The 20,765-nt window shown below is 39.8% G+C and overlaps 1 protein-coding gene across 6 annotated transcripts in view; it reads left to right on the top strand.

Moving 5' to 3' along the window:
- The window catches only part of LOC112652290 (uncharacterized), a 64,206-nt gene that overhangs the window by 17,598 nt on the left and 25,843 nt on the right, over positions 1 to 20,765 (top strand). For 2 of the 6 annotated variants that reach the window (XR_007409403.1, XR_007409402.1), the window contains exons 1-2: positions 4,381 to 4,724; positions 19,814 to 19,906. The exons of 1 other annotated variant lie outside the window; for it this stretch is intronic. Coding sequence is in view for 2 of the 5 variants with exons in the window: in XM_035711461.2 (XP_035567354.1) it covers positions 4,429 to 4,724 (296 nt within the window). In the remaining 3 variants the exon portion in view is untranslated. Of the gene's footprint in view, positions 1 to 4,380; positions 4,725 to 12,184; positions 12,401 to 19,813; positions 19,907 to 20,765 lie in introns of those variants that run through there. 3 more of the 6 variants (XM_035711461.2, XM_025435813.3, XR_007409405.1) reach the window with 2 other exon arrangements.

Here is a 20,765-nt window from a genome sequence, read left to right as displayed (position 1 = left end):
ACCAACCTGCCCCGGTCCCTCTGCATCCTGCAGCAGTTCATGGCTTCATCATCACTTCCTTCTTTTTGAACATTGTAGCCAGCAGTGTCTTCCCAAACACCTCCGTAAAAATGCATTCATGGAGTCCAGCAGTGATTTCCTTTGGCCAAGGCTTGTCGTCTGTCTCCTCCACTTCTTGTCTTTGATTTCAGATAGTAGCTCTCTTCTTCCCAGAAATGTCATGGCTGTGATTGGCTTGGACTGCATTTGTGAATGCTGCTTTTCCTCCAGTGGGCTTCTTTGTGGGTCTGCACCGCCTCCTCCCCTTTATACCCCATCCCCACGCAGTCTCTCTTACTGGAAACATCAGTATTCAAGGCTGCAAACTATGAACATTCTGCACACTTGCAATTTTATTCCTACTTTCTGTACAATATTTTAAATTACCTCCTGCACATATTTTTCCAGAATAACTCTATTCTTATCTAAAACTGTTGGGACCCTTCTTCTGAAAGAATTATCTACTGCGTGGGATCAATCAGTACAAGAAATCATTTTTAAACACTCCAAGGAAAAGGAAGGAAAATTGGATGTTTTCGATATTTTAAGTACATAAATTTCTCCTCCCTAATGTAATTTCTTCTATGCTGCCCTCCTGGTACACGTGAGATGGGAAGAAAGACCATGCAGATATGTGTGTGGCTTTACAAACTTTCTCAGTTGATTTTTGACACTCGTTCTTTATTTAGAGGAGAGATTCATCTCCTACAAAAAGCTCTTAGGTGTACCGGCCAGTGGGTTGAAACCTTGGGTCAGAATAATTACAACTTGGTTTCTCTCAAACAACTCTATGGTTAGAACGTTGTCCCACTCATGGTTTTGGCACTTTCTCATATTTTCAGAACACATGGCGTTTCTCAATCCTGATTTTCAGTGGCTGTGATTTTCTCCTGCTGTGGTTATTTTCAAGCCACGTGTTTATAGGTTCCAGGAGATCCAAGAGATACCAATGATGGGGACAGAGGGGAAAAGCCACGAACCAGGAGAAATTTCTCTCTCTGATGAAAATTCTATGCTATGTGTTGTGTTCTTGCACACTACGATGCGGTTCTCTGCACGGAGCACTCCAGTAGTCCCATGGCATCAGAGAGTTCTAGACAGTGGGAATGTTCACCCAACGTCATGGGATAGGTGAGATATCAAGAGTTCAGATTCAGGACTTCTGCCCAAGAAGCCCGTGCAACATAGGGGATGCACCTGGGCATTTGTTTTGTCAGTGGGACCAAAGATTAATAGGGATAATACCTGCCTCAGAACACCTGGATTCTAGGTCTCCGTACTGCCTTCCAACTGGCAGATCTTGTGCAAGTCACGTAATGATCTGAGGCTACATTTCCTTCTCTATAAAATGAGCTAATAATGCTTATCCTCCTCTCAATTTTTTTGAACTGCAAGAATAAAAAGAGAAAATGCATGAAAAGCACTATGTAAATTCCACAGCATTATAAAGATGAAAGGTACAGCCGATATTTTTATGCTTCACTTAAAAGCTCAAATAAAGCAGTCCTTCCTATAAAGGGCAGTTTGCTTCTGCCTGGCATAAGTTCTGCTATTGAAAAATATCAATTTTTTTTTTCCTTAATGAGAAATGGACGAGTTGCCTATAGTACTTTTGGCCTCTAGCTTGAACAGAAATATGCAAGATGGACTTTTGTGTGGAAGATATTCTATAAAATAACCTGAAATTCAATAGAATTTTGACAGTTATCCAAGTATCATGACCCCAGGGCTGACACTGCATTCTCGTAGAACTCCACCACACATTGGGGCAGGTGGGCACACCTGTACACGAAGCTGCCAGCTACAGGAGCAGATACTGTAACTCGATCTTCTCTTGAGGATCAATCAACCTGAAATCACGTGGCGTACCCCAAGTACAAATATCTGGTGGTGTCGTACTATATGTAATACTTCCTAATATGTAGAATTGCAGTTCATGATACATTTTTACTGTGCAAAATTAAACTCCCAAAGCTATAAAACTACTCACAACTTATTTATGGAGAGCTGACCTTTTCATTTTACGAAAATTTTTAAAGTTTCTTTTGCATGAACAACGCTTTTTAAATTTCCTCTGCAGGGACAAAGTACCTATAGTCATCGTGCTGGACATTAGATCCCAAGAACGTACCATCTTAAGACTGAGAGTTGAGACTACCATCATCCCTTTGGTTGATGGTTATTCTTTGAGGCTACCATTTTTTTTAATTTTACACTCTAGAAATTGAAATTACGGACAACATATTGATCCTCAAAAAATGCAGACTTTAAAAACTAAATTTTTTCAGTGGTTTTGGATTCCAATGTTTTTGATGATGTACAGTGATGTATACACACCATCAAATATTTGCCAGTTGATTGACACTCTTGTTAAAATAGGCCAACTATTGTAGAATATATGATTCTTTCTGTAGGAATGTACACTATTACACAAAATATCAAAATATAAATTTCAGTTTGACTTTTTTTCCTTAGTAATTATTTGAAAATAAGAGTTTTCCAATTTTTTTAAATTTCTTTTGAAGGCTCTACACAGACTAGTATGGTCTTTTGTTATTGTGGATTTCCAGAATCTGAATTAGGTGGCATAATAGAAATAAAATCTAATTTCAGAGCCTAGACCTGTTTTCCATACGAGGCTACTGATTTTGGTAAAACCACTATAATTTTCCATCTCTAAAACTATTCACTTTTTCTCAATTTCATGGCTAAGTTCCTCCTCCTCATCTCCTGCCAGAAGAAATCCAGAACATAGAATGGCATAGCTAGAAAAAATATAAATTATTACAAACTGTAGTAGGCAAGAGAAGACTCCTGCTTCTATTGTTGGGCTCATTTAGTATCAGTGTCCCCTGCCTTTTTTAAAAAATATTTTTAAGTAAGCTCTACACCCAATGTGAGGTTGTAAGTCCTGACCTGGAGATTGAGAGTCACAGGTGCCACCCACTGAGCCAGCCGGGCGCCGTTCCCTTTATTTCGTATCTAATTCAACTTCAATTTCCACATGGAGGGGTGATCTTGTCAGCCTTCTGACACGTTTCCTTCTCTCTGTGAGGCGTGTTGCATTTTATTCCAGGACTTGGGCCCACGATGTGTTTTATTGGAGAGTTCGCACACCGAGAAGTTGTCATTGCAAAGCAGATAAGGACTTGGGTACAGCAGGTGTTTCTATGTCATCAGAAGCCGTTCACCCTCCGATGGCTTATCAGTTCCGTTGGTGGCAGAGTGGTTGCTGAAACTAGAAACTCGTTCAATACAGGTGGTTAGTGGACTGTCCTCGGAGATAGGATTGAGAGAGTGGGTGGGATGCTGGGGGCACGCTTGACCACAAACCATTGTGGCAATTGTCAAACTGTCATGCCTGAGTCACATTATTGAAAAAAAAAAAATCCCTCAGATGGGGAGAGAGAAAGGTCTGGCTTCTGTGACTTGAAGCTTTAAGGTGCAGAGAACTTTCCCAAACTTGTGAGCTTTCTTCAGGATTTTTTTTGGTATTTGCACTCGTTCAGCCTTTTTCTCAGCAAGATTCATTGGTTTGGTATCTTTTGCATGTTTTTATAGATCGTCAAAGAAAAATATACAAATATACGTCTACCACCTCTTGCTTTCTTTCTTTCTTTTTTTTTTTTTTTGCACCTGATAATTAACAAATATGCATCCTGGTCTCGTATGCCTCGATTCCTTATGTACCTTATACTGGATTACATCCTAAAGAGGCCATTCTCATAAGTGCCGGAGGATGAAATGAACATCTCTGCCTTCTCCAACGTAGTCATTTTCGCTTCCTAACAAGTTATTGATGAGCTATCAGGTGCCAGCAGGAGGTCACATAACCATTCAGCATGGAGTACACAAATCGCTGCTCGTAGCTCAAGAGGAAGGAGCAAATGGCAGAGTAGGCGCCTTTGTCTTGTGTAGGGAACTGGCTACGTTAACAGCTGGAAGATGGACACGGAAAGAAGTGCAATAAAGAGAAGCCAATGCCATTGTGCATGTTTTCATGGATAACCTGAAAAGATTATCGCATGAGGACATTTTACCATCAAAGTAGGAAGATCGGTATTTCTTTTTTGCTCAGTGTTGTTTATACTTGATTTCTGGGTTTCCCTGTAACGCGGGCATGGTGCTCTGCGTTCATCCTGTGTGCAAAAACCTCAAGTCTTCACGTCTGTCTCTCTTGCTATCTCTAAAACCATGTTTTGATCACTGTCCGTATTGTTCATTGAACCTGAAAGTCAGTGTCCTCAACACCACTGCCTAAGACTTTGCTCTTATTTGGACATGGACTCTTTGCAGGTGTAATGAGGTCACAAAAGGTGAGGTCATAAGGTAGTAGGGCAGGTTCTGAACCCAAGATGACTGGTGTCTTTACAGGAAGAGGAGAGACAGATGCAGAGAGGAGACTCCCATGTGGTAAAGGAGACACAGGGAACTTGTAGTGGCAGAGGCAGAGATTGGAGGGAAGCACCGGGGAGCCCAAGGAAACTAGGAGAGAAGGAAGGAAGGATGGTCTCCCGATGCTCCCAGGAAGCCCAGCCCAGACATCTGCAGTGTAGACACAGACTCCACAATGTGACAGAATGTGTTTCTATTGCTGCCAGCTACCCCGTTTGTGACCATTTGTTACGGCAGCCCCAGGAAATGAGTGCGGTCTATTTTTACCTGTATCTTGAGTCTTCGTCTGGGTGAGTATCTGTCCCTGTATCTCTACACCTCACGCTTAAATCTTGGTCCTCATTTCCACTCTCTGACTTATCGCCTGTCTGGCTGGTGGCTTTTCTTTTCCCTACCTTTGATTTTTATTCTCTGTTTACCCCATGCTTGTCAAGACACAGAGTCTGCGTGGGATGGTGCAAAGCACTTGGGTCACAGCTACAGAACCCTGTGCTTTTTATTTCACATTTGGCTCCTACGTTAGGCATGACATGAAGCCCTACCCCGACTTTCTGTTTTATTCTATCTGCTTCCTGCTTTTTTATTTGTGTATAATTAATAGACAGCATTGTATTTATTTCAGGTGCACAATATAATGATTCAACCATTCTACACATTACTGAGTGCTCATCACAATGAGTCCCCGCCTTCATCCCCATAATCCTCTTCTTATTTCACCCACTCCTTTACCCACCTCCCCTCTGGCAACTATCACTTTGTTCTCTGTATTTAAAAGTCTGGGGTGTTTTGGTCTGTTTTTTCTTTGTTTTGTTAGTTTCTTAAATTACACACGAGTGGAATCATATGGTATTCATCCTTCTCCAATGGATTTATTTTGCTTAGTGTAATACCCTCTAGTTCCATCCACATCATTGCAAATGGCAAGATGTCATTATTTTTGATGTCTGAGTAATATTCCATTGTGTATATATACCACATCATCTGTATCCATTCTTCCGATAGATGGATACTTGGATCTATCCTTACTTTCTTGCTCAGATGTTGTAGGGATACCATGGATGGGTAGTCTCTGAGAAAACACATTCCGATTGATAAAGCATAAGGTCATCCTGACTGTCACAATGCATGCACACATTTATATATGCCATGGGGAATTAATGAATAATTGACATTTTTTTCTGATCTTGATACATCTGTCTATAAACCAAAATAAAAGCTTAATTTTGTATATTCAGGCATGCTTAATATCTTTTCACTGTGCCCATTCTTTGGTAGACCTGAAAAGCATTTTCTTACTGGTAATATAATGTGTTGCTTTACTTTTGTCTCTTCTATCTGCTCTAAATTTCAGAGCAGATCTCTATGAGCAAATCACAGCATTGTGCAAATTATGACCATAATTTTCCTCTCACTCAGAGAGCCTATGAAACTGGCACTCATTCATTTTCATCTCCAGGGGACACTTGCAAACAAGCTGGTGATACCAGTCTGCTTGATGAAGGTGTTGCACTTGGTTTTTAGATGTAGCATTATCCCAATACAGTGAATTTATGAAGAAGAGTTTCTTGTCATTTTCTTTGACCTGATGAGACCTGCATCATATTCCTTTCATCTGGGTCAATAGCACTATAAGTATAATCTCTCGTCCTTATGATACAGACTCTATTCGCTCCATGTTTCAGATGGGCTTATCCATTTCTCCCCCATCTCCTACAAAGCTGCATACATTTCCAGCAAAGCCAGAAACTTATCCCATTGGAAAATCTCATTGAAAATGTGGGAAAAAGGCAATGGACACATCAGTAAAATAATACAGTGGGCTAAAAAAAAATCAGAAAAGCAGATGGCAATAACAGCATTGCAAATGGAGACAAAAGCTTTCTCAATACCTCTGCTTGCTTGCTAGTTCAGGAGCTATTGTTTTTTTTTTTAATTTTTTTTTTTTTTTATCTATGATAGTCACAGAGAGAGGGAGAGAAAGAGAGACAGGCAGAGGGAGAAGCAGGCTCCATGCACCGGGAGCCCGACGTGGGACTCGATCCCGGGTCTCCAGGATCGCACCCTGGGCCAAAGGCAGGCGCCAAACCGCTGCGCCACCCAGGGATCCCAGGAGCTATTGTTTTGAACATCAGCAGAGAACACTCTGCACTCCAAAATCTCACAGGTCCCACCAAAGGAAAGCGAGAACCTGCAAAGGCTGAGGCTTACTCTGGGAAGTTCTATTTTATTAAGATAAGAGAATATATGTCTAACACTCATGCACCAAGGGACAGTCAGAGGCTTAAAATAAGGAATTACTTGGGGCAATGCAACTCAGTGACTTCTATGCAGACAGAGCATCCATACCATTCCCTGGCTGTGACATTGAACCCACAGCTCTGTCTCTCCGTTGTCCCTGATGGTACCTCCTTCTGCAACCAGACACTGTTCTTGCAAATCCCTGCAGACCACCAAAGTCATCACCTGGATTGAAAACTTGAGTTTTCCAAATGGCTCAAAGCACTTATAGATGCTCTAGCTAAGGCACCAAGGGAAACCCTACCTTTGTTCCTTTGAATGTTCCTTTGAATGTTCTCCACGATTATCTTCATTTTTTATTTCACTCAAAACGATGGATTGATTTCCCATGAAGAAAGTCATCAGGGAATGGTCATCTTTGGGTTAAAGGGGAAGTCTCACTAATTTTAACCAAGATATAAGAACAAAGCACCTTGTAGTAAATGCACAGAGGCAAGTATGTGTGGGTAGCCCATGAATATTTATTAAATAAAGGTCTGGCATTCGTTAGCTTATAATATATAACAGCAGCAATGTCCCCAATGGCCAAACTACAGAAAGAGCCCAGATGTCCATTGATAGATGAATGGATAAAGATGATGTGATGTGTATAGACAATGGACTCTTACTCAGCCATCAAGAAGAATGAAGTAAAAAAAAAAAAAAAAAGAAGAAGAAGAAGAATGAAGTCTTGCCATTTGCAATGATGTGTTAAAAGTAGATGGTGTTATGCTAATTGAAATAAGTCAATCAGAGAAAGACAATTATCATATGGTCTCACTCATATGCAGAATTTAAGAAACAAAATGTAAATATAGGGGAAAAGAAGGAAAAATAAATAAAATAAGCCAAAATTAGAGAGGGAGACAAACCATAAGACATGCTTAACTCTGGGAAACAAACTGAGGCTCGCTGGAGGGGAGGTAGGATAGGGGGATGGGGTAACTGGGTGATGGACATTGAAGAGGGCACATGATGAAATGAGCATTGGATGTTATATAACACTGATGAATCACTAAATTCTACCCGTGAAACTAATAATATACTATATGTTGACTAAATGAACTTAAATAAAATCTTAAAAAAATATATGTATTACACACACACCGCATATATACCTTTACATATATTACATTTATATTTACATATATGTGTGCTCTGTGTCTACATATATGCTTATAAATATATAAAATTTGGTTTAGGTATTCTAGTATCCCGATATTCTGAATTTTATGTATATGTAAATAATACATCTATTTATATGAAAAACACATAAATACATTTATAGTATTATGTGTTTATAACACATGTATGATAAATACACCTAAGCATAAACTATTATATAATGTACAACATAATGTGTATATATTATATATGTCGTTTTCATAATATAATGTATTGCTAGAACTCTTGAGGTACAGCAGACTCAAAAGATCAGGAGATGAGTGCCATGGACCAAATAGTTTGAGACTCACAGTTCCCAAGAGGAGGGGATGCACCACACCATGAGGGCGCCACGGGGAAGCCCCAGGGCCTTCGGGAGGCAGACGAGGAGGGAAAACGTGGACAGGGGCCTTTACTGTGGCCTCCACAGGAAGGAACAGGTGAGCAGGCATAGGACTGACTGGCTTGAATAATGTCCTTGGGCTCTGGGCTACAGGGGCTGCCTCTGGTTATCGGGTACCTAGCCCTGGAGAGAGTAGGACAGGAGCGTGGTGCCCTCCAGTGTGAGAGGCCCATAGAGGAGGGTTGGGGTGTGGATCTCACGCTGGTTGGCTTGTATTTGAAAACTGTGAGCTGGGAGCTAGTTACCTACCATCTTTAGTGACTGTAGGGATGCACTGGTCCTGGGAGAGGGGATTCCTTTAGGGATAGCAAAGCCCCAGAGATCAAAGCATGCTTAATTTACCATCTCCTTTCACCTTCTTCCTCCCTCCCTCTCCTCTTTCTTTTTTCTTTTTTTAGGATCTATTTATTTATTTATTTATTTACCCCACCACATGCTCCTTCTTCTTCCTCTTTTCCCTCCTCACCCTCCTCCTCTTCTTCTCTTCTTTTTTTCTATCTCTTTCTCCCCCCACCCTTGGCACCACACTGTCTAAGCCTTAACTATACAGGATCGTTGCTGTCACAGAGCCAACAGACGTGGCCTCTCATGGTGTTTTGTATTATTATATTCTAAATGCCCCACCAAAATGAGTACTCATTTCCCTTAGGCTTAAACGGATAAATCTGTTCTTTTCTTTTCTAAACAGGAAGGCACTACTTCAGTGTAGCTATTCCCATTCAACCTCCAACCGGTTCTCAGATAATTATAACGAGACCAACTGTAATGTGGGTGTATATCCCCTTGTCCTCGGAGGCTTTGGATACCACTTTGAGCTCTTGTAGGAGTTTGAGGGATGTCCAAAGACTTCGTTTTAAGCAAGGTGGCCTTGTCCATTATGACCAGCAAACCCACTGACACATCCATGCTTGGGTTGGGGGAAATGGTTACTGTTAGAGCAAAAGGAGGGCGTGTACATACATTCTCATAAAATAAGATGTCATCTTTCCAAATTGGCCATGAGAACATTATTAGTAAGTGTCAAGTCTGCCAGAGATGGATGCCAGGGGTCAGCAGACTGTGGCCACGTACCAAGTCCAGCTTGACATCTGGTTTTGTAGCAGTGTTTATTGAGAAATCACTATGGCCAGCTCTTTATTGCCTATGGCTGTGTGGGCATGAACACAGTACAAGTGAGTATTTGTAAGAGAGACCTTATGGTCCTCAAAACCTAAAAAGCTTATTATGTTGACCTTTTACAGAAAAAAAAAAATTCTTTCCTTGTTCTAGATCTAAGCAGAGTGTGAATAAATTAAAAACTAGGTGCAGAGGGAATGTATAATAGCTGTTGTAGACGGTGGCACTGGATTGTACCCTGTTGTACGCATTTTCCTATTTTCTTTAGAAGAGGTTAACTGAGGTGAGGCAGCCATGGATGAATGACGGAGTCTTCCCCGTCCATACGTTGTGATCCTCCACATGAATGTACTGCTGGGTTCATCTGCTTGAGCCACACACTTCCTCAACTGAAACTTAGGTTTCCTTTCTTTAGAATTCATTGAGACCTAATGTAGACATGTGGGTTAAAAAAAAAAAAAGATAATTAAACTAATATCATAATAATCAGTAATTGTATATATTTTTAAATATCTGACGTAATTTATAGTTTCACATCAAAGAGAAGCTATATTGTTTCATTGCAGCCTTAAATTCTTCAGATATTTTACTTTATTTAATTTAATTTTATTTTATTTTTACTTAACTGGGCTCCATGCTGCAGCCCAACTGAGCCATCTAGTCACCCCCAGATAGTTTATTGTAAAAGGGTACATTCTGTCCAAAAGTGCTGTGGTTGAGATGAGATCCAAGTGCCCTTCAAAGTCATGACTGAAGAGAATGAAGGAAAGAGTCCCATATGTTCATATAATTCTGGCAATAACCCAATATGTACATATAGTTCTCACAAGGCACATTGAAATCTGTGGAGATATTTTTAAAGGATGTTTCAAGTGTTGTATTTATGTGGGATTATATGCAGTGGGTGGAATCTTATGTATGGAATTCATCCTTTAACTAGTTCTCTAACTAACATCAATGTAGACACTGACAATTTATAACCATGTACGCTTGGTGGTTAACATATTGTACAGCTCAGATATAGAGAATTTCCATCTTTGCAGGAAGTTCTGTAAGAAAACTACTAGTCTAGGTGTGCCTGGGTGGCTGAGCACCCAACTCCTGGTTTCAGCTCAGGTCATGATCTGAGTCCAGGGTGGGTCTCTGTGCCCAGTGGGGAGTCTGCTTGAGATTCTCTCTCCCTTTCTCTCAGCCGCCTTAACTCACTCTCTCTCTCTCTCAAAATTAATCAATTAATTATAATTTTTAAAAAAGAAAGTGCCAATCTAAAGGATCCAGACAAAAGGAATGAATTGTTTCTATAAGGCAAATCATTGATAATTTTCAATATCATCACATCTCTTTCTAAACTAAGAATAATTGTTTCAGAATGCATTTTTCAAATTCCATTATAGTTTACATAATCACACAATTTACAAAATATATTCGGGAGCATAGCTGAACTAAGATCAAGATTTTCTTTATCTGAGAACTGGTTCTCTTTCATTTTTTTTTTTTCCAGAGTCAGTGTTTCAATATCCATCTTGTATATCTAGAGACTTCATTTGAATCTAGCAAAAGCGCTCAAAAGATGACCTTTTCATGCAAGATCAGTTAAATGTGGTGGCATTATCATATTGTATGTTTTATTATTTCTATGTTCGTCAGTTTAATGCAGAGTGAAAAACGATGCCTATCTTTTTTTTCCCCTAAAACTCAATAAAGTGTTATTAAGTAGGCCCTGGAAGGCATTTATTAAACCTCTATAAGCCAAGGTACTGGGGCAGTCAATAGCCTGGTTATTGGTTTCTAGGGTCTAACTTCATATTTCAGAACTAACTTAATTCGTATGTTCCATGGACTTGATTTTCAAGGGAAAGTATCACATTTCACACACAAAAAATGGAGACATCTTTCAGAGATAAGTGGCCATTTTTCATGCATTTTGAGTAAGTGTTAGTCATCTAAGAATCAACAAACTGCTTCAGAATCGAACACAATAGACTCAGTGAGTGACTCACGGCCAAATTCCCTAAGGATTGTCAACCTCACTTGAGGATAATATAAAATGAAAATGCCCTTTTTTTCCTCGCCTCCCACTTTGTTACATTTCCTAGAAGCGTGTTCCTCACCGACTCACCTGGCGGAGTCTTTTCAACAAATTTTAACTGCCTTTCCATTACGCAAGATTTATCTCCTTGGGAATAAGAAAGGAGACAAAAAAGCTAGGGAAAAAGAAACACAATTATTAACACTTAATCAGCGCAAGGAGCGAGGGCCTTTCAGTTAAATCATTGAGTTGACTACATGAAGAACCTCATGTCCCCTCAATGCTATCAATTATTACAATATTATTCAAACAAAATGAAGACTATCTTCAAGAAATGCTTAAAAGCATTTATGGTGAAGTCTATGGCTTATTGAAATATATATGGCGTCACATTTTTAGCAAACCGCTTTTTGCAGATTCTCGCCTTGTTTCTATTTCAGATTCTACTTGGTAAATTGGGATTTGGAGGGGCATGCGGTATAGTCCCTTTTGTACTGGAACATATGTAATTCATCTTCCTTTTTGCTGTTAGAAATCAAATCATTAGCAACCATTCAGCATCTTTATTACTGTAATGTTAAATATTATTTTTAAGAGGCAATTGGTCCCAAATTTAATTATACTCTGTTTGATGAAATGTTAAAATTTATCTTCCCCTCTCTGTTTTTTTCCTTCTCCCCCCTTCTCTTCCTCCTCCCCTCCCTTCTTCTCTCCTTTTTCTCCTCCTCTTCCTTCTCCTTCTTCTCTCCTCCCCACATAAGTAATCTTCACAAATATCATCTGTAATCCATGAGACTTGCCACTGTTCCTAAGGACGATTGTTAACCATGGTGTTACTGATCCAGTGGAAAGTACATTTTATAGAAACTTACCAGGGGTATTTTGCGACACTGAAATTTGATGTCTATTGTCTCAATGTGGAATGTTAAACCCAGCGATTGGTGCTGATGAGTGAATGTGAACCAATGAGCCATCAGGTAAGTTTCCTCCTACCATATTCATCATGCTCTGAGCCATGTTGGTTACCACTGAACCTTTATCTCTGAGGGCAGTTGCATGACTAGTTGATTTTTAAAAAAATATACATTAGCATCTATCTGGGTGGTTCAACTGGTTAAGCAACCAACTCTTGACTTCAGCTCAGGTTGTAATCTCAGGGTCATGAGATGGAGCCCTGCATCCAGCCCCATGTCAGGCTCTGCATGCAGTGGCGAGTCTGCTTGAGATTCTCTCTCAAATACATAAATAAAATCTTAAAAAAAAAATCAAATGCCTACTATCCAAATTCACAGCTGACATTCTCTTCTTAGTCCAATGGCTGGCTGGCTTAATCCTCTGTATATATAAAAATTAACATTTCAGAATAGCTATTATTATTTGCATCACACAAATACTAATTCAGCTCAATATCCTAATTATGTCAATTTGCTTATATCTCTAAATTAATTATGTAACATAGGATCTAGGATAAAAATGATATTTCATCAACTTATTTATTTTACTCATGAGTAAGGAAGCAGCTTTAATGTGAATAAGCAATGCATATGCTGATTATAAGTTTTCTAACCAAAAGTACATGGAAATGATTAGGTGCTTGTGAAATATTCTAATGACATATAAAGAAGGGTGACATATTGGTAGACTTATAGTATACCTTGTGGATTTTCATTCTTTGCTTGCGTTTAATCTTGCTAGTAATATAACTTGAACACGGTTAGGTTTTTCTCTATCCTTTTTTTAAGTGTAAATATACAGAACAGTCTTTTGATGTATATAATGAGAAAATATTTATATGTATCACCATGCATTTATTACAGTAAACTCTTTCTTCTAACCTGATGCCATCTACATACAGAACACATTTTTGTCAATATGGCAATTTGCTCAGGAGATTCTAACAACACAGGCTTGTTAACAAGATAAAAGGGTCCATGAAAAAATAAATAAATAAAATTTTAAAAATAAATAAATTAAATAAAAGGGTCCATGATCCATGATACCCAAAGGAATTATGGAGCCATGTTAAAAGAAACAGTACTTGAATTTGAGAAAGAAATTACTCACTAGATTTAAACATCATGGTGAAAAAAAAAGTGGGGGACAGTGGATCTGAAATATTCAAATCCCACAGACTCTACAATGGAAGAGAATATTTCACATGGAGACTTGAATAGGGAAGTTAGCATATGAATCTGCCTCAGTTATGTCTCCTCTGCTAGATTTAAAACCAGTGGAGCCATTCTGAATCTTTGGAAGGCAAAATTTAGGTTTTCCTGGAATATTGAGCTTGGCTGCTATTGAGGTGTTCCATCAGCAGTTGAGATATGACCATTTTAAGGAATACTTGAGATGATAGGGATCGCTATATGACTGCCCCCTCACCTCAACACTTTATTATCTGCTATTTAAGAAAAATGTCACCAGCCTTCAGATGCTTCAGGGGAACCTTGATAGGAAGGACGTTTTCCTCAGTCGCATGCCACCAATGCTCTTCCACCTTCCTGGAACACCACACACTTAAATAATGGTTATACTGACTCACAGGATCCAAGAGGAAGCTCAAAATGCCCAACATTACATGCCCGTATGTGAACGTCAGCCAACTAAAAATGCCTGGGCAGATATAATTATTTGGGGATGGTTGGGATGAGGAGCATCCATCATTCCTGGTACAGATGAATTTCATCCTGTGAGCACAAGCAGAAGATGACCATGGCCGGTGGGGGAGTGGAGGGTGAGCAGGTAGCAAAGCACGAGGAGCTTTGAAGCAGGTGCCACTCTGGGATACGTAGGGCGGATGGAAAGGTTTATTTTTTCAGGGAGCATCCGAGGGGATGTGAGCTGTCAGTGGCCGGCTCACCAAATGGGCTGCTGTTTGAACGTTTTATGGGCATGCTGCAAGCCTACAGCTGAGAGGGACGTTGAGAGACATGAGTGTACATAAGAAAGAGACAATAGATTTGAGATTTGTTTGCATCATAACCCAGACATCTGTAGCACAAGTGAAAATTCTGGTGGAGTACCAGATGCTGTCACCAGGGAGCAGGGAAGGGATTGGCTTGGTCCAAAGGACAGATTCCGTTCTTTATTCTTCTAGGAGCCTGTTCCAAATTCATCTGTTGGCTTTGTTGGCTTCAGACAACTGAGGGGGAGTCCCTCAAACATTTGAGTCCTTATGGCCTCTGTGAGGACTGCCTGCCCAAAGGATGACAGGAAGGACCAACGTGGGGACAAGAGAAGGGGTTTGCTTTTGTTTCCCACATATGAACAACTGTGGACACCATTTTTAAGGCACATTGAGAACCTCCCTGGTTCTTTCCTCACCACCTGTTAATTCACAACCACCTTCAATCCTGCACACACGCACACACACACACACACACAAATACCCATGGACACCATCTACCCTATCAACTCCTCAGCCTGTGCTTTCATGACCCACACAGTTCAACGTTGGGGAACCCAGAGCCTCAAAATATCAAGATGTAAAGTAATGTCTCTGTCTGCATTTTCTTTTCCTTTAAGTGTAAGATGGAAATTCGCAGCCACCTGATGGATTTGTCCTTACACCCAATCAGCCATGGCCTTAATTTTCCACACCTGGACGTTTTCTTCCTTCTAGCATTGCCATCACGTCTTAAGCTCTTGCCTGGAAGTCATCATGAAATGCACTCCAGTTGTCCTTTCTCAAAAATACTGATCCCTCTCATTTGGCGTCACTCCCTCAAAATTCTGTATTCTCCTTTAACATCAGTTTGCCAAAAAAACAAAAAACAAAAACAAACAAAAAAAAACATCAGTTTGCCTCTGCAAGGCAATTCCGAAAATTTAGGTTATAATTCATTTATTTCCCCGCCCAATCGTTACAAAGATATTTGATTGTATGTCTCTGTTATTTTAGTTATAACAGTAATGTTGTCCCATGATAGAAAATTTTAAAATAAATGTATTTTACTCACTATTCATCTTACGGATACTTCTCTTTAGGCTCTTAACTTATGCAACCTGACGATGTCTCCTTGTCTTTCCGCAACCCCACACCTCCAGCCCTGTCTCCTTTTCTGTACTTTGTTTCCACTCATGATGTTATCATCCTAAGACATTCCCCATGCTGTTACAATATACCTCCTCCTCATTTATATTGCTAGGCTTCATGTTGTTATAAAAGCTTGCAGGAATTAGATTATTTGCAACATTTTGACATAATAAGAAATTATCTCAAAACACATTTGAACTACAGATTGTTCAGTATTTTCGAGGAGATATTTAGTGTACTTTCTCGGTAATTGAATTGCCAGATCAGAGTGCATAAATCATTTCCTGGCTTTTCATTCAGATTAACAGACTGCTTTCCACAAATCTACGCTACCTTTACAAAGTCATGAATGTGGTAGGAAGAGTTGCACAATATTCAAGCCAGGCAGGGACAATGCAATCTAAAATTAATACAAGAAATAGAGCAACATGTTAACATTGAATATACTTATTATTAGCAAGGCCGGATTTCTTTTCCCCCTCAAGAACTCAATGATTGTCAATTTGTTGAACAATATTGTCCATTTTCTCTACAGATTAAATTCTTGATATCTTAGTATTTTCTCCCAACAGTATTTCGATATGCTATTTAGATGATAATTTTGTCACATACCCGTTTCCAGTGTTTCTTTTTTTAACCTATTATTCACTTCGTGTATTTCACTTTTGCATTTTTAAATTATGAAATATTTCAAGGTCCAAAATCCGGTAGCCTGCGTTTAGCACATATGAATGCTTTACCCTATAGTTATTTAATATCCCCTCCCCCGCCCTTTAAAAATAATAGGTTTTATTCAGATGAAATTGACATAGGGCACATATTTAAAGTCTGCTAATTGGTTAGTGTTGAAAGATGTGTGTGTGTGTGTGTGTGTGTGTAATCATCACTATAGTCAAGATTACAAACATTGCCATCACCCTCAGAAATTTACATTGGCGCCTCTAACCCCACCTCCAACCCTTCCTGGTCCCTATCACCACCCCCTGCCCAGGCAAACAGTAATCTTCCTGGCACAGAGATTTGTCTACATTTCCTACAAACGTACATAAATGGGACCCTAAGGTATTTACTCTGGGTTTTTGTGTTTGGTCTGACTTTTTCACTTAACACAAATATTTTTATCCATATTTTTACATGTATCAATAGTGCTTTGCTTCCCGTTTCTGAGCAGCAATCCATCATATACCATACTTCATCTATTTCCCTGGATGGATATTTGGTTGTTTCCAGTCAGCAACAGCGACGAAGAATCTATGAGCATTTGCTTGCACGCCTTGGTAGACACACATGCTTTGGTTTCTCTGGGAATAAATATTACAAGTAAAAGTCAGTGTCATAGAATCATTGTCGCATGGTACGTGTACATTTAACTTTATAACAACTGTCGAACTGTTTTCCAAATTGGTTACACTATTTAATAGTCCCATCCACAACTACTAGTATTTTAGTTTTAATCGTATTCAGCAAATCACTGACACGCTGAGCCTGTTTTCATGTGATTATTTGCCATGCATGCATCTTACTTAGTGAAGTGTCTGTCCAAATCTCTTCCCATTATTTTAAAAAAAATTAGATTGTTTGTTTTCTATTAATCTGTTTTGAGAGTTCTCTGTGTATTCCAGTTGCAAGTTCTTTATTGGCTATACGATTTCTTTCTGTTGCTTGTCTTCTCAATGTCTTAACGGCATCTTTTGAAGAGCAGGTACTTTCAAATTTCAAAGCTCTACTTATGATATTTTACAGATTGCAATTTTGGTGTCTTGTCTAAGAAATCACTGGCTGACCCTAGGTTGCATTTGTGTCCATTAGAAATTTGATACATTTAGATTTTCAATCACAATTTATATTCAAGCTTATGGTTCATTTTGAGTTAACTCTTCAATGTGATACAAGGTCCTGCCCTGAGCTTTAATAAAATCACCTTTTTTGCACTAAAAATGTCTCAAGAATCCTTTCTTGGCTGTCAGCTTTGAACCCTAATGACTTTCCTACATCATCAATGATAGCATGCTCTCTTGATCATGATAGCTTTAAAATAAGACTTAAAATCAGGTAATACATGTTCTCCGACTTCATTCGTGTTTTTGAAAGTTGTTTTGACCAGTCTCAGTGTTTAAAATTTTCCATTCAACTTGTCAAGTTCAACTTGGCATTTTCTACCCAATGAGCCTACTGGAAATTTAGGTGGGATGTTTTTGAATGTATAGATCAATGAGAAGATAATTGACATCTTAACAATACTGATTCTTCTGACTCTTACTATTCTAAGTTTCTCAGGAATGGTTTGGGTTGACCATGTACAGGGCTCTACACTCTTCAGTCAGGTTTGGCCCATGCATTCTGTATTTTTGATGGTACAGTAAAAAGCGTTTCTTGGTAAATGGTATTTAATTCCAATAGCCAGTATACAGAAAAATGATTGATTTTTGTACCCTGATTATGTCTTGGGCAATCTTTTGGATTGGATGTCAAACATTGTGAAGTTGACCTTGTTGGGTGCTGGGTATTTTTATATTCCCATGGATATCTTTGGCCTTTGTTCTGGGACACATATACATATCACACACACACACACCACACAGTTTGTTTCTTTCACATCTTGCTAATTAGGATTTGTTAGTCTGGACCACAGTGGTTGTCAGGCCCAGACAAACCCTCTCCTACTGATGCAAAATCCTCTGGGCAGCTCATCTGCTACCACCATGCTTCATGAAGTTTCCTAGGGTGGTTGGTTGGAACAGCAGCTGTTCCTGGTCCTGGGCAATCTCTAGGAAACATTCCCTCTCACCTCTGCTGGTTTGTTTCCTGGCTGATGTAGGAAAGATGTGGGGGTTCGAAGCCGATGGCCAAGAAAGAATTCTTGAGATGATTTTGGTGTAAAAATCTGATCTTATTAAAGCATGGGGACAGGATTCACGGGCAGAGAGCTGCATGGGGGTCATGAAGGGTGGCCCATTATATGCTTTCAAGTTGGGAGGGGATTTGATTTAGCATGAGTCTCAAGGAATTTTGGAAGCAAGGTTTCCAGGACCTTCAAAGGGCTAGCTATTGTTGGGAAAAGGTCATTATTACCGTCTAATTAAACCTGAGCCATGACACCCTTCAGATGTATATAGAGGAAGGTCATATGCATGGAGGATGATTGCCAACTGTTATCTTGGGGGACAGAGATAAAGAAAGTTTCCAAAGGAATTTTTAGATGTTAATGTAGACTCCCAGGATCATAAAGGTCAGGCTAAGATGGCCTTTTCCCTTTAGCAAAGTATTAACATCAAGGCAGCTGAGTTCTTAGAGGAAGGTCCCTCTGCCTGTTTCAAGGACTGGCCACTGGGCTGTAGGTAGTAAGGAGATTTAGGCATCTTTCTTCTGCCTTTGTTTCCCACATTACCGGCCTCAGGTTGTTTTGTGGAGATCCTACTGTATTTTTCAGGTGGTTAGTTCCCGGGCTTTGAGCAGCCCGAGTAGTGGTCTCTTCATCTAAATGCCCTGGTATTTACTCAACTGGGAGTGTGGGAGGACTCTCTGCAGCTCTCCATTCTTCTGTCTGGGCAAAGAGCTCTCTTCTATGATACTCTGTCCTAAGAACCCTACCTACTTTGGTCTCCTGAGATTCGGAGCGTTTTCTGGTTTCTACCTGGCTTCTCTCCCCCTACCTCAGGACTCTCAAGGCAGTTAGGGAGCTGGGGCAATGCTGGGTGTCAGCTAATTTGTCTTGTATCTCTCAAAGGTCACTGCTCTTTGTTTCCTGCTGGCCACTTCACTTGAAAGCCTTCCTTCAATTTCTTCCATGTCTCATGAAGGATGCTCAAGCAGGTCTCTTAGTCCATTGTGGCCAGCAACTCGTTTTTATTTTTTTTTATTTTTTTATTTTTTTGCTGGTGTCTTTGAGTTTTATTGGGAAAGGCTGTCCATTGTGCAACTCGTTTTTAAATCCTTATTTTTAATTTAAAATGTGATACTTTTCTGTAGTGGTCCCATTTCTCTACACATACTTTTTTAAAAAAAATATTTTATTTATTTATTCATAAGAGACACACAGAGAGAGGCAGAGACACAGGCAGAGGGAGAAGCAGGCTCCATGCCGGGAGCCCGATGTCGGGCTCTATCTCAGGACACCAGGATCCTGACCTGAGCCAAAGGCAGATGCTCAACCTCTGAGCCGCCCAGGTGCCCCTCTACAGATACTTTTATAGAGGATTTAAAAATACTCATTTTTACATGCGGTGAATGTGATTGTTTTCAGTCTCCTCACTGGGGCCACATCAGACTTAGAGATACTGATATTTTCACGTTTTATTTGCTCACTTTCTTGAAGGGTTTTATTAACTCTCCTAGTTTTTATTTTTCTGTTTAGGTTCATGCCTGATTGCACCCTAGCTTATATGTGATTGCTCATCTCTGGGGATTGCCCACCTCTGCCCCCCGAAAAAGAACCAGGCCATCAAATGTGAGTTCTCTTCTATGTTGAAAATCACTTTGGCATTTTATAACGTCTCCCTCTCTCCAGCTATCCGATAAATGCCACTCCTAGTTGGTGCAATACCGGTAGCACATTAAAATATCGATATTATTGCTTCTATCCCTTAAGCTGAAAAGACCCACAGACACTGTAAATGCAGCATGAATGAGATTTTCACACACTATCCATCCAGACTGCGCTTTCAATTAACTGCCTTTCTGAACCAGAGATACACCAGAACCCCATTTCCAGTGGAACAATATTTTACTGATCCCATTCAATTAAGGTGTTAGACTGTCTACGCTTACTAAAGTCCATTGACCCATTCTCACTAGTCTACAATTTCAACCAAAAAGGAAAGGAAAGAACTTTACTGTTGGTGAGTTATCCAAGACTGAATTACACGACCACACGTATCAAATTGAGATGGATGCAAAAGGAAGAGTTATATTTCAGGAAACCTAATTCAACACAAAGTCTTCTGTAATCTTTTCCCATCCCGCGTAGGGATAGATTGCATCAGTTTACCATAAGCCTGGGACAATATATTTTTAACCATCTCCCCTGGTCTGACGATCTTTAAAGGACTCATGCAAATATCGGCCTGGGCTGCTTTTGAAAGCCAAGCCACCTAACAAAGTGAGCTTTAATTAAAGGATTAAGTCGTTAACAAATGAAGAGTGTTTATCTGCAGAAGGGCTTCAAAGCCTATTTTCATGAAGATGAGCGTTCTTTCTCTTGCAGCTGTCTTAGCCTTGGGGCCAATCCGCAGCCGAGGGTGGGCAGGAGTCCAGAGGGGTGGGAGGAGATGCTGAGGCTGCAGGCAAGGTTTCCTGCAGGTGCTCAC

The sequence above is a fragment of the Canis lupus genome, chromosome X (genome assembly GCF_003254725.2).
Source record: "Canis lupus dingo isolate Sandy chromosome X, ASM325472v2, whole genome shotgun sequence".
Lineage (NCBI taxonomy): Eukaryota > Metazoa > Chordata > Mammalia > Carnivora > Canidae > Canis > Canis lupus.
The sequence above is the reverse complement of the archived record's forward strand: the minus strand, read 5'-3'. Positions and strand labels throughout refer to the sequence as shown.